This window comes from Propithecus coquereli, unplaced genomic scaffold (genome assembly GCF_000956105.1).
Source record: "Propithecus coquereli isolate 6110/MARCELLA unplaced genomic scaffold, Pcoq_1.0 Scaffold223, whole genome shotgun sequence".
Classification (NCBI taxonomy): Eukaryota; Metazoa; Chordata; class Mammalia; order Primates; family Indriidae; genus Propithecus; species Propithecus coquereli.
In genome coordinates, this window is record NW_012147523.1 from 3,592,201 (window position 1) to 3,604,799 (window position 12,599).

General features: G+C 44.1%; 1 protein-coding gene across 1 annotated transcript in view; it reads left to right on the plus strand.

Moving 5' to 3' along the window:
• Positions 1 to 807: 807 nt before the first annotated feature.
• Positions 808 to 12,599, plus strand: part of USP31 (ubiquitin specific peptidase 31) — a 60,660-nt gene continuing 48,868 nt past the window's right edge. The window contains exon 1 of the mRNA XM_012644955.1: positions 808 to 1,419. Within this exon, the coding sequence (XP_012500409.1) occupies positions 808 to 1,419 (612 nt within the window). The remainder of the gene's footprint in view (positions 1,420 to 12,599) is intronic.

Below are 12,599 nucleotides of genomic sequence, written 5' to 3' on the forward strand. Positions count from 1 at the left end.
TGTTAGTTTCATTCTTTGTAGTATTCCCATGGTCTAGCACAGTGCCTGGCACATAGCAGGTTCTCAGTAATTATCTGTTGAATGAACGAATGATGGGAGAGCTCAGAGGGTTCTAAAGGTTTGAATGAAAAGTAAGGTAGCTCCTATAACAGCGCTTCGCCGGGACCCCAAGGTGCAGCAAAGCCCACCCGGTAGTGCCAGGCTCTGTGACGGCGTTCGGATGGCACGCAGGCGGTGGGGATCTGCAATGTCCCTTGGGGGCCAGGCGGGGTTGCCTTGCCCAGGACCGGTCGGGGCCATGCCCACCAGCTCTTCTATGGTCTTGTGAGGGGAGGCATCCTGATTCCTGCAGATTCCCTAGGTCTGCGCCATCCGATCAGCAAAGACCGAGACCCACCCTTGGGGTCCACCTCCCAGCCCCTCCACGCCCGGACCGCGCCCACACTAGACATGGCCTCCTTCGGGCTTCACGCAGCAGCACCGCGCCCACAGCCGAGAGTCCTAGCGTCCGGCTGGAGAAGCGGCTACGTTCCCACAGTCAACATGGCGGCCGTGGCGGCTTCAGCGCCAGGCGGGAGGTGCCGGAGTCGGGTCACGTGAGCCGCCCAGCTGGGCGGACCGCGCGCGCGCGCCCGCCCGCCCCGCCGGCCGCCGCTCGCTCGTTCGCTGGCTCCGCGGCGCTCTTAGGAGTGTGGGGCGTCGAGCCCCGGGCCCGGTGAGGCGCGGCGCGGCAGGATGCGGCGGCGGCCGTGGCGGAGCCGTGGGCCGGGCGGGCCGGCGCGGTGATGAGCGTCTGCGGCCGCCGCCATGTCCAAGGTAACGGCGCCCGGGCCCGGGCCGCCCGCGGCGGCGGCGGCGGGCGGGAAGGAGAAGCGCTCCTTCAGCAAGCGGCTGTTCCGGAGCGGCCGCGCGGCCGGCGGCGGCGGCGCTGGGGGTCCCGGGCCAGCCGCGCCCTCCTCGCCATCCTCTGCACGCTCGGTGGGCAGCTTCATGAGCCGCGTCCTCAAGACGCTGTCCACGCTCTCGCACCTTAGCTCTGAGGGCGCCGCCCCGGACCGCGGCGGCCTCCGCAGCTGCTTCCCGCCCGGGCCGGCCGCCGCGCCCACGCCGCCGCCGCCCGCGCCGCCCGCGCCGCCCTCCTGCGCCGCCGAGCCGGTGCCCGGCGTGGCGGGGCTCCGCAACCACGGCAACACGTGCTTCATGAACGCCACGCTGCAGTGCCTCAGCAACACCGAGCTCTTCGCCGAGTACCTGGCGCTGGGCCAGTACCGGGCGGGGCGGCCAGAGCCCTCGCCTGACCCCGAGCAGCCTGCGGGCCGTGGCGCGCAGGGCCAGGGCGAGGTCACCGAGCAGCTGGCGCACCTGGTGCGGGCCCTCTGGACCCTGGAGTACACGCCGCAGCATAGCCGCGACTTCAAGGTGAGCCCGCGCGCGGCGCCGCTCCCAAGTCCCTGGGGCACCCGCCCGCCCAAGTCTTCCTTCCCTCCGCTCCTCTCGGCTAGGCAGACGTCTACATTGGTTGCTCGGAGAGGTCTGGGACAGATGTCACTGATTGTAAGGGACTTTCATTCATTGTATACTTATTGACAGCTTACTACATACTTGCCCCTACCCTGTGATAGGCATTGGGGGACGATATTGCGGTGAGCAAGACTGCCTGCCTTCTAGGAACTTGCAATCTTAGGGGGTGGGAGTGTTCAGCCTGTGGTCAAATCCTGGTTCTGCCGCTTACTAGCGGTGTGACTGCGGGCAGGTTACTCACCCTCTCTGTGCAACAGTTTCTTCATCTGGCACCTACCTTATAAGGTGGTTGTGAGCTACAAACAAGTTAATATATTAGGTTGAACACTATGAAGTTATCCATTTTTGATCTTTTGGCACTTTTACAGTGTTCAATCTAATGTATAAAATGCTTCAGCTGTGCCTAGTACCATGTGTATTTGCTATTATTATTTTTGTTATTTAACACTTTAATAACGAGATAATATCAAATAGAAGTTTGAAGAAAGCGAAACCAGGTGATGCGATTGGTGTTCTGGCAGCCTACTTTAAATTGGGGGACATATGTGGCCCTTGGGGCCCTCATTTGCTGTCTGCGAATGTAGTGAGAGGGTGAGATTTGAGAGCTGAGTGGTGGTGGGCTGGGGCCAGATGGTATAGGGCCAATTTGGGCTGCACTAAGGAATTGGACTCTTACTCTAAGCAGAAGGGGAAAATGATTTGAGAGTGTATACGGGTTACTTTTAGGTGGGACATGGATATGATATTAAATAGAATGACATCAAACAGAGAGAAAGTTAAGTCCTTTTCTGTTCTCTTTCTATCCTGTTCAGGCCCAGAAGAAGGTCTCCTCTTTATATTAGCCTGTTTTTAACATCTCTTTGCATATCCCCCATCCCTTTTGTTTTTTAAAGAGAGAACAAGCTTCAAGTTTAGAGGCTTTGGCAGGCCACCATAGCTTGAATTTAATAAGGTTACTTTTTATTGGATTTGTTTTTTAATTTGTCTTCAATTTATGGCAAATGGTACTGGTTTCCCATTGGTGCTATAAATTTTCTTTATAAAATGCATTTATTTACATAAAAATAGATGATTTGGTTAAAATAGAAAACGGTGATCTAGCTGAAGAGTCTGCACTTTGTTACTTTCTTGCTGAACAACAGGGCTAGTGTGCGTCCCTCCCCTTTTAATACTTTCTATTTTATTTATGTTGCTCAGCCTTGTTTTTCTCAAAAAGAAGAAAATGATTGCTGTTTGATCTTGGAGATTTAAATGGAAATACTTCACTGAGATAGAGACTAGAAAAAAATGAGATCTATGTCAGAGATCTCAAAATAAGAAAGTAGAAGTCGGATGGCCAGGAGAACCTGGCTGCTGTAGGTTTTTTGTTGTTGTTGTTTTTCTTCCCTCTCTGCTTATAGCTGCCTGTAAGTAGCCACAGCAGTTGCATACTTTTCAAGGTCAGAGTCCAGTGTTTAAATTTGGTGTGAAAATGAGCATCTTTGTATGTGAATATTTCCAGTGCTTTTAATGAGTTTGTGTTCACTTTTTTTTAAATCCATTAAGCTGTGAACAGAAATGGGTCAATAATTCTAGAACTTAAGTGGCTGATTTATAGGCATACTTTGGCAGACTCGAACAGATTCTTAGAGGCCTTGCTTTTTTAAAAATACAATCTTCTGAACCTTTAGTAGGTTTCATTCTGCATTCATTCATTCACCTCCCATTTGTTGAAGGTTTACTCAATCAGTTAGGAATGCATTCAGCACAAGAAAGAGAAATCGCTAATGGTAGTGCCTTAAGCAGTAAAAATGTTGAATTAGCTCACACTGTAGTCTGGAGGTAGGTGGTTCTAAGGTAGTACAGTGGCTTGATGGGCCCAACTAGGACCCAGAGCATTTCTGTGTTTCCACCCTGTTGTCCTTAGCTATTATTGGCTTTTTGTTCTCATGTTTGTCACCTCATGGTTGTCTGATGATGGCAGCTGCAGCACCCGGCATTTTACACAGGAAGGCAGGAAGTCATTAGGGAAATTAAAGTTCTTCCAGAAGCCCCCTTAGCAGGCTTCTGCTGATATCTCATTGACTATAACTATGTCAGTTGGCTGCCATGGAGGCTGGAAGGTGGGTTTTCGTGTTTTCCTGCCTTAATATAGATGAGTAAAGGAAGGGTTTTACCTCTCAGGCACCCCACCAAAGTGCCACACCTACCACAAGCTATGCGCTTTTCATTTGGGGAAGACACCATATCTGCCTGTGAAGAGCTGAGTCTAGTGGGATACGATAAGGTCCCTCAGACAGCTTCTCACACTTTAATATGCACATAATTCACCTGGGGATTTTGTTACAAAGCAGATTTGGATTCAGTAGAGCTGGAGTCATGCCTGAGATTCTGCATTTTTAACAATCTCCCAGGTAATGCCGATGCTGCAGGTCCCAAGGACCATACTTTGAACAGCAGGCGCCAAGGAACAAGTAAAGCATCACAGAAAAGGTGACTTCTGAGCAGTGTTCTGAGGATGAATAGAAGTTTGCCAGGCAGGCAGGTGGTTGTTGGGGAATAGACATTTAGTGGCTGGAGAGCTTTGGGGGTGGAGAAAGTCTGGGAGAAGTGTGTTATAAATGGATCCTGAAGGGCTTTGTGAGCTTTGCAGGTTTGGAGTTTATCCTCTGGAAGCTGAGAATCCACAGCTGATTTTTAAGCATGGGAGTGACATAATCAGATATATTTTTTCTTTTCTTTCCCCAATTGGGTAAGCCTCGTGGCACTGTGGAGGATTACTTTTTCTTCCCCCCCCCCAAAATGTTTATTATAGCCAAATTTGATGGGTATTATTTTGAACACAAAGTTGAACACCAAGAAGATGGACATGAGGCATACCTGTCACCATGCCTTGCCTGTTTGTGGCAGACATCAATATTTGCTTCAGATATTTTTCACTTGCAGGTAGCTCTCATTCAGCCCCAGATCCTGCTCAGTTCTGCGCTCCAGTTGGTTGGAGTTGGCAGAGGAGATAAAACAAATTTGTCATCTTGAGATAGTTTGCTTTGAGGTTGGAAAAGCACTTACTGTGTCTTTGAATGTGCTTTTATCGTCTGAAAACTTTGAGTTACTAATGCTTTTCTTTGTAAGTTTTTCAATTAGAATTCTTTCTTGCTTTCTAACCACATTGATTTGAGCTTTAGGAGCTTGCCAGTTAAACAGTTTTTTGGTTTTGGATAGGCTAGATGGTTGTTAAAGTTGGGTTTTCATTTCCCAGAATGGAATGAATTGACTGGCCCAACGTCGATATGCTTTAAAAAACTTCACTAGCTGCTACTTATATCCTTTCTCTTTTTACACAGATATTCTTCTCCTGCTGTTAGAGCACTGGTTCTCAGCCACTAGTTCTCAAGGGTACTTTTTTCTCTTCCTGCCTCACCCACGCTCCCATCCCTTGGGAGACCTACTTGGTTGTTACAACTGGGGTGAGGTGGGTAGATTCCAGGGATGCCACTAAACCTGGAACATGCAGGACAGCTCCCCTCAGTGAAGGATTATCCAGCCCAAAATGTTAGTAGTGCTCAGGTTGAGAAGCTTTGTTGGAGGAGTGTTTTGAACTGCCTCAACACAAGTTTCCCTTACCTCCAGATTAAAAATGATTACCTTGTTACTGTTTCTTCTTGCTGTGGATATGTGTGTGCAGCAGTACTAGGGTAAAACTTGGACTTCACTGGCGGGATCCTTGTATCAGTTTCTTAGAGAACAGTGAGATAAGGTAAGTCAGTTTGAACCGAATACTCAATATGCTATTTTTAGGGGAAATCGGTTTACTGCCTTAATAGGAGCATGGTTGCTCTAAGTTCTTACAAATGCTTTCTGATTTCTAGTACTCAGTGCCCTTTCGCAATAAATAAAAAGATGGATAGCCATCTTTTAAGCAAGAAAAATAAGTTTGATGGCAGCAGTTTTTAAACTGTGCTGGCGAAGAACAACTAGAACAGCGTGATCTACTGATAAAAGAATTGTGGGGACTTCTTCCAAATTTGCAGTAAAACAAAAAGTGATTGATGAATTGAATTTTCTCTCCCATGTTTTTTTCCTTGAACTTTGGTGGCTGGTGATGCCTATTTATTAGTCAGAGTTCTCAAGTTACAAAAGGAATAAACATGTATAAATGAATAGTGAGAAACAACCTAGCAATTGGGATTACACTCGCTTAGTTCCATACCCGACTTTTTCATAGACTCACGCTGTGGAGCTCTGATGTTATGTTGCAGGCCCATGGTACTCATTTTTCTGGTTTGTATGAAGCTTTTTAGTATATTAATATTTCACATCGTTTCCCATGAAGTACTTGGACTTCAGGGTGTCCCTCGAATTCATTTGAAACATGGGGTAAAAATGAAATTGTGTAGGTCACTTTTAGATTTATGACAGGATATAAAATAGAAAGTACATTCCTTCCTGGTCAGTTCCCTGATGCCTCTAACACTGTCACTTCAATTTTTGTAAAGTTCCAAATCTCTGAAGGAGAAAGGAGGTGATAGAATCACAAAGTTTTGGACTTGGGTGTGATATGAATATGCCCCAGCCTTTCAGGACGAGGGAACCAAGGGTCACCCACTAGCTAGTGGCCGAGGGAGCAGAATTTCCATTCACTGTCCACTCTCTGGGCATCCGTGCATTGCTGGTGCACATCCTGCATCCTGGGCCTAGGGTGGCCTTATCAGTACAGCCACTGAAATGACGGGTCTCAACGTAAAACAAACATGCAGGATGGACATGCTGAAACGTGTAGCATTTTTTTCCTCTGAGACTCTGATGCTGAATTGTAATAAAAATAAGGTCATCTGCAGCTAGCTTCATATTTGTGCCATTGCTCCTCAGGCTTAGGTACTTTTGGAAGTCTTCCTTAAAAAAAAAAAAATAATCAGACTGTTGAAATGCATGTATAAACGTGTAGCTCTCTCTCTGGTATGTTTTGAGCTAGTAATGTATGCAGCTTCCTATCAAGTTTGGTAAAGGGGAATTGGGAATTATAAGAAAGTTTCCAAGAGGACTGGTTGGGAAATAAAAATACACAGGATAATTATAGAAACTCCAAGTTTGCTGACTTAAATCATATTTGCTGTGCAGTTGTTTTGCATAAAGGGGCCAGTTTAGGTGAAGGGTTGGGACTGGAGAATTCAGCATGAAGATTATAGGACAAAGTTCTTGCCCTCAGAAAACTTACCTGCTTGCAGGGAAGTGGTTTTTAACTGTACTGAGTAGGAAAGTTCAGTGGAAGTTCAGAGAAGAGTGAGATCATTGTGAGCTGAATTGTAAGTAGAGGATTCATTTATTCGTCTTTTCATTCATTGTCAGCAACTAAGCGTCCATAAATTTGAGTTCCTCACTCCATGCCACTCCCTGTGCTAGTCATTGGGTACATAGGAGTAAACAAAATGGTATGAACATGGTTAAAGGCCACGCGGTTCCTTCCTTTGTGGAACTTCTGTTGTCACAGAGGAGGAGGCAGTATTAACCAATGAACCCTGATAAATGTGAAATTAAAAATTACTGTGTAAGAGTGGAGAAAGGAAAAGATAAGGTGGAAGAGAGAAAATAATGGTGTGACCAGGCAGGGAGGAATAAAATGTATGTAAAAGGCCCTACATTCGGAAGGAGCCGGGGGTACATTCAAAAATCTGACAGGCCTTGTTTGTAGCTAGAGGAGGCTGGAAAGAAGGGCAGGGCCTTGTAGGCCAAGGTAAGGGGTTTAAATTTTGTACTGAAAGCAATGGGGGTTGCTGCAGGTTTAAAACAGAGTTCTGGCATGATCTCGTGAAAATGTGAAGTGGTCATTCCGGGTGCTAAATAGTGAATAGAATGGAAGCAGGGAGACCAGTTAGGAGGCTTTTGTGATGGACCAGGTAAAAGCGGTGGATGGAGATGGAGGAGTGGATGGATTTGAGAATGTGAGATCTATCTGGAGGTAGACTCTTTTCTTTTGGAAGCCGCATGGCTCCCAGGAGCCGATGAGCTGGTACTTAAGATGCAGACGGCTCTGCGACAGGGTAGACTCTTGACTTGCTCACGGACTGATTTGCGGGGAGACACTAAGGCAGAGGGAGCTTCAATAGTGACTCCCAGCTGTTTGTCCTGAGCAGCTGGGGGATTGCTGGTACTGTATGCTTATTTGAGGAGATGCAGTTTTGGGATCAGGAATCCAGGTTCAGAAGTGTTAAATAGGACAGTCATGAGATGTCTGGTAGGCAGCTGGATAAGGGAGTCTGGGGTTCAGAACATTGATACTGGCTGGAGATAAACATTTGGGAATCATTGGCCTATAGATGATATTTAAAGCCACGGGATATGGATTTACAATGGAATTTAAAGATAAATAAAGCATGGATAGTTAAGGGGAAGAGAGACAATATTTCAGGTTGCTGGGGAAATATTCTGAGCAAAGGCATAGAGATGACATGGTCTAGGGACAGAGATCCTTGGTTTGGAGCAGGGCTTCACAGCCTTGGCACTACTGCCATCTGGACTGGGTAATTCCTTGTCGTGGGGGGCTGTCCTGATATTGTGAGATGTTTAGCAGAATCCCTGGCCTTTTACCTACTAAATTTGGCAGTACCCCCCTCCCTCTACTCCAGACATGACAATCAAAAATGTCTCCAGATATTGCCGAATGTTCCTGGGCTGCAAAATTGCCCCTGGTTGAAAACCACTGATTTGGAGAGAAAGAGAGTTAAATGTAGATGGCCAGGGAGAGGAGAAGGGGCAAATTACGGAAGGTTTTGAGTCTGTCACAACAGTTTAGCCTTGAGGCTGCAATCAGTAGTGGTTCAGTTGAGGTTTCTTGAGTTATGCAGACTGATTAAACGAAAACTATGTTTTAGAAAAATGGGTCTGATGGTGAGCAAAAATGAATCAGATGGAGGAGAAAGTAAATGAAGGGAGAGAACAATCACAAGTATGAAGTGAGGAAAAGGAGGAGGAAAGAGTGAATCCAAGAGACGTTTTGTAGGACGTTGCAACATTATTATGGAGACTGCAAGAGGCGGAGTGGTAAAGGGAACACGGAGGTTTCAGGCCAGAGTGATGAAGTAATGGGGATATCTGACAGAAATTGAGCAGCTGGAAAGAAGTGGTTTGTGGCATGCATTTAATTTGAAGATGTGGGGGTGAGGGTCATGGGTTATGACCCCTCACATAACAGAGGAGTCTTAATAGACAGTTGGAAATTAGGTGCAATTTAGGACTACCTGTATAGACTTGGATTCAGCTGCATAAAGATGATAATTGAATCCAGGAGCATGTTGAGTCTATGGAGAAGGTCAGAAGCCCAAGGCCAGGCCCTTGGGAGAAACTAAAAATGAGAGGCTGGAAGGAGTTGAGAGGACCTGGTGAAGGGGCAGTCAGAGATGTAGGAGGAAGACCAGGAAGACAGAGTTGTGAAACCTGGTTTACTTTACAGTGTAACTACCTGCTCTTAGCCCGAAATGCAATGTAGAGCTGCAGAAATGTCAGTTTATACCCGTTAAGAATCAAATTCAAGTTGGTATTCGGTAGACACAATATGGATTTATTATGTCCACAGATTTATTGAGCACGTTTCCTGTGCTGGTCCTGTGTTACAAGGTACTGGGGATATGAAGATGAGTGAGGTGTCCATGCCCTCAAGGAATTCCAGGTTTAGAAGGAAAAACAGATAAGAAATAATTGCAGTAGGTTTCAGCATATGAATTAAAAAAGAAATTATTGCAGTCGGGTAGGATGAGTGGTGTGACAGAGTTATGTGCAAAAGTGCTGTGCAAAGCCAGGGGTGCGGTCACCTGAGGGAGGAATGGGGGTCCTGTGAGGGGACTGAAGAGACAATACCTAGACTGTGTTCTTGAAAGATTGGGAATCCTCGTGGACAGGGGAGAGGTGGGAAAGTCCTTTCCAAGGCAGAAAACCCATCAAGTGCAAAGGCTTGGAACCTCAAACAATGTGGCTTATTCAGAAAAGGTTAAGGTCTAGGGTGCTTGTAGCAGAAGGGTAGGGTTGGAGTTGGGGCAGGATAGGAAGGAGGCTCACTGAGTGATGGTTTGGGCAGGGCTCATCTGGAAGTCCTTGGGTGCCTTGCATCCTGTGAGGGCAGCCACCAAAGAATTTTAGACAGACTCGTGGTATGATTCTTTTTTTCTTTTATTTTTAAAAGAATGATCACTCAGGGGCTAGGGACATTGAGGATGGATGGGGTGGTGAAAGAGGGACAGGGGCAGAACCAGATTCAGGGAGAACAACATATATCTTAGCCTCTTTGACACTGGTCACATTTGGGAAACTGAGGCAGCTTAGAACTTTCCAAAGATGATAAAGTTTATTTTAGACATGTTGTATTTGTGGTCTCATGGTAACTCATGGGGGGAAATATTTGGTAGTTTAGGATAGAGTTGGCTAGAGATTTTTATTTGTTACAAAATCCCAGTTCTCAGATTTAAAAAAAAAAATGTCTTTCTAACCAATGACATAAGCTAGCACTAAATCTGTCACTCTGATTTGACCTAGTTTGGTTCTTTACGCAGTTGCAGGGGCAGAGCTTCAATTTAAATAACTGTGCACTTACTCTACTGAATACACTGCCCTAAAGTGCCATCAGTGTACATTTTTTGTTCTTGTCTACTTATACACATATTTTACATAGTGGCTATCATTCTGGTCAGACCATTTTGGATTATATTTTTAACGCAATTTATAAACATTTTTTGTTTCTCAATAGCATTCATAAACTGTTTAATGTTTAATTATTTTATTATTTATATGGTATTGATCATTTACTCATCCAGTCCTCTTTTATTGGGCATTTTCCTCTCTACTCTTTTTCACTATAATGAACATGAATCCTGTGTATAGCTTTTTGCTTTGATAAATTTCCAGGACATGTCCTTAGAGCATCAAAAGCTTATGGACATCTTTTTGACTTCTTATATGTGTTGCGATATTACTTTTCTTTTCTTTTCTTTTCTTTTTTTTTTTTTGAGACAGAGTCTCACTCTCTTGCTTGGGCTAGAGTGCCGTGGCGTCAGCCTAGCTCACAGCAACCTCAGACTCCTGGGCTCAAGCGATCCTTCTGCCTCAGCCTCCCAAGTAGCTGGGACTACAGGCATGTGCCACCATGCCTGGCTAATTTTTTTATATATGTATATATTTTTAGTTGTCCAGGTCATTTCTTTCTATTTTTTGGTAGAGACGGGGGTCTCGCTCTTGGTCAGGCTGGTCTCGAACTCCTGACCTTGAGCGATCCACCCGCCTCGGCCTCCCAGAGTGCTAGGATTACAGGTGTGAGCCACCGTGCCCGGCCTTGTGATATTACTTTTCAAAAACAAAAATTACAGAAATTACAGTGCTGCTAGTTCTATCATAAACTTCACCCGGCCCAGTAAATGGTGCATGTCAGATGCTCAAAAACCATTAAAACGAGGGATAGTATAATTTAAATTTGTTATATCCATTATTTGTTCATTTATCTCTTAGCGTTTAAAAATATTTTTATTGTAATAAAATATATGTAACATAAAATTTACCATTTTAAGTATACAAATCAGTGGCATTAAATACATTCACAGTGTTGTACAACCATCACCACTATCCATTTGAAGAACTTTTTCATCATTTCAAACAGAAACACTGTATGTATTAAACAATAACTCCCCTCAACCTCTATTCTACTTTGTCTCTACTCTATGAATTTGCCTTTTCTAGGTACCTCATAAAAATGGAATTGTATGATAAGCAAAATCATTTTGTGTTTAGCTTATTTCAGTTAGAATAACGTTTTCAAGGTTCATCCATATTGTGGAATGTATCAGAATTTCATTCTTTTTTAGTGACTGAATAATATTGCATTGTATGTATATAACACATTTTGTTTATCCGTTCATCTGTCTGTGGGCACTTTGGTTGTTTCCACCTTTTGACTATTGTGAATAATGATGCTGTGAACATTGGTATACAAATATCTGTTTGAGTTCTTTGTTTTCAATTCTTTTGGATGATATGGTAATTCTATGTTTAACTTTTTGAGGGACTGTCAGACTGTCTTCTACTGAATGTACCATCTTACATTCCCACCAGCAATGTATGAGGGTTCCAGTTTTCTACATCTTCACCAACACTTGTTATTTTCTGAGTTTTTTTGGTAGTAGCCATTCTAGTGGATGTGAAGGGGAATCTCATTGTGGTTTTCATTTACATTTCTCTAATGACTAATGCTGAATACCTTTTCAGGTCATTTGTGTATCTTCTTTGGAGAAAAGTCTATTCAGTTGCCCAATTTTGAATTGCATATTTATTGTTGAGTTGTAAGCATTCTTTCTATATTCTGGATGTTAATCCCTTATCAGAAATGTGATTAGCAAATATTTTCTTCTCTTCTGTGGGTTGTTATTTCACTCTCTTGATAGTGTCCTTCCATGCACAAGAATTTTTAAATTTGATGAGGTCCAATTTATTTTTTCTTTTGTTGCTTATGCTTTTGGTGTCATATCCAAGAAATCATTGCCAAACCCAATGTCATGGAGTTTTCCCTCTATATTTTCTCTAAGTTTTATGGTTTCAGCTCTTATCTTTAGGTTTTTGATCTATTTTAAAATATTTTTTGTGGATAGCATAAGGTAAGAGTCCAACTTCATTCTTTCGCAGGTGGCTGTCCAGTTTTCCCAGTAACATGGTTGAAAAAATTCTTCTTCCCATTGAGTGATCTTGGTACCCTTGTTGAATATCAATTGATCATATATGTGAGGGTTTACTCCTGGGCTCTCTATGCCGTTGTTCTGTATGTCTGTTTTTATGCCAGTGCCACACTGTTTTGATTACTGTAGTTGTGTGTTTAGTTAAGTTTTGAAATCAGGAAGCATGAATCTTTCAGTTTTGTCTTTTTCAAGATTGTTTTTGCTGCAGAGTCTTTTGAAATTCCATATGAATTTTAGGATACGTTTTTCTGTTTCTGCAAAAAAATGCCGTTAGGATTTTGATAGAGATTGCATTCAGTACGTAGATTGCTTTGGGTAGTTTGTCATCTTAACAAAATAAAGTCTTCCAGTCTGTGAGCATAGGATGTCTTTCTTTTTTTTTTTTTTTTTTTT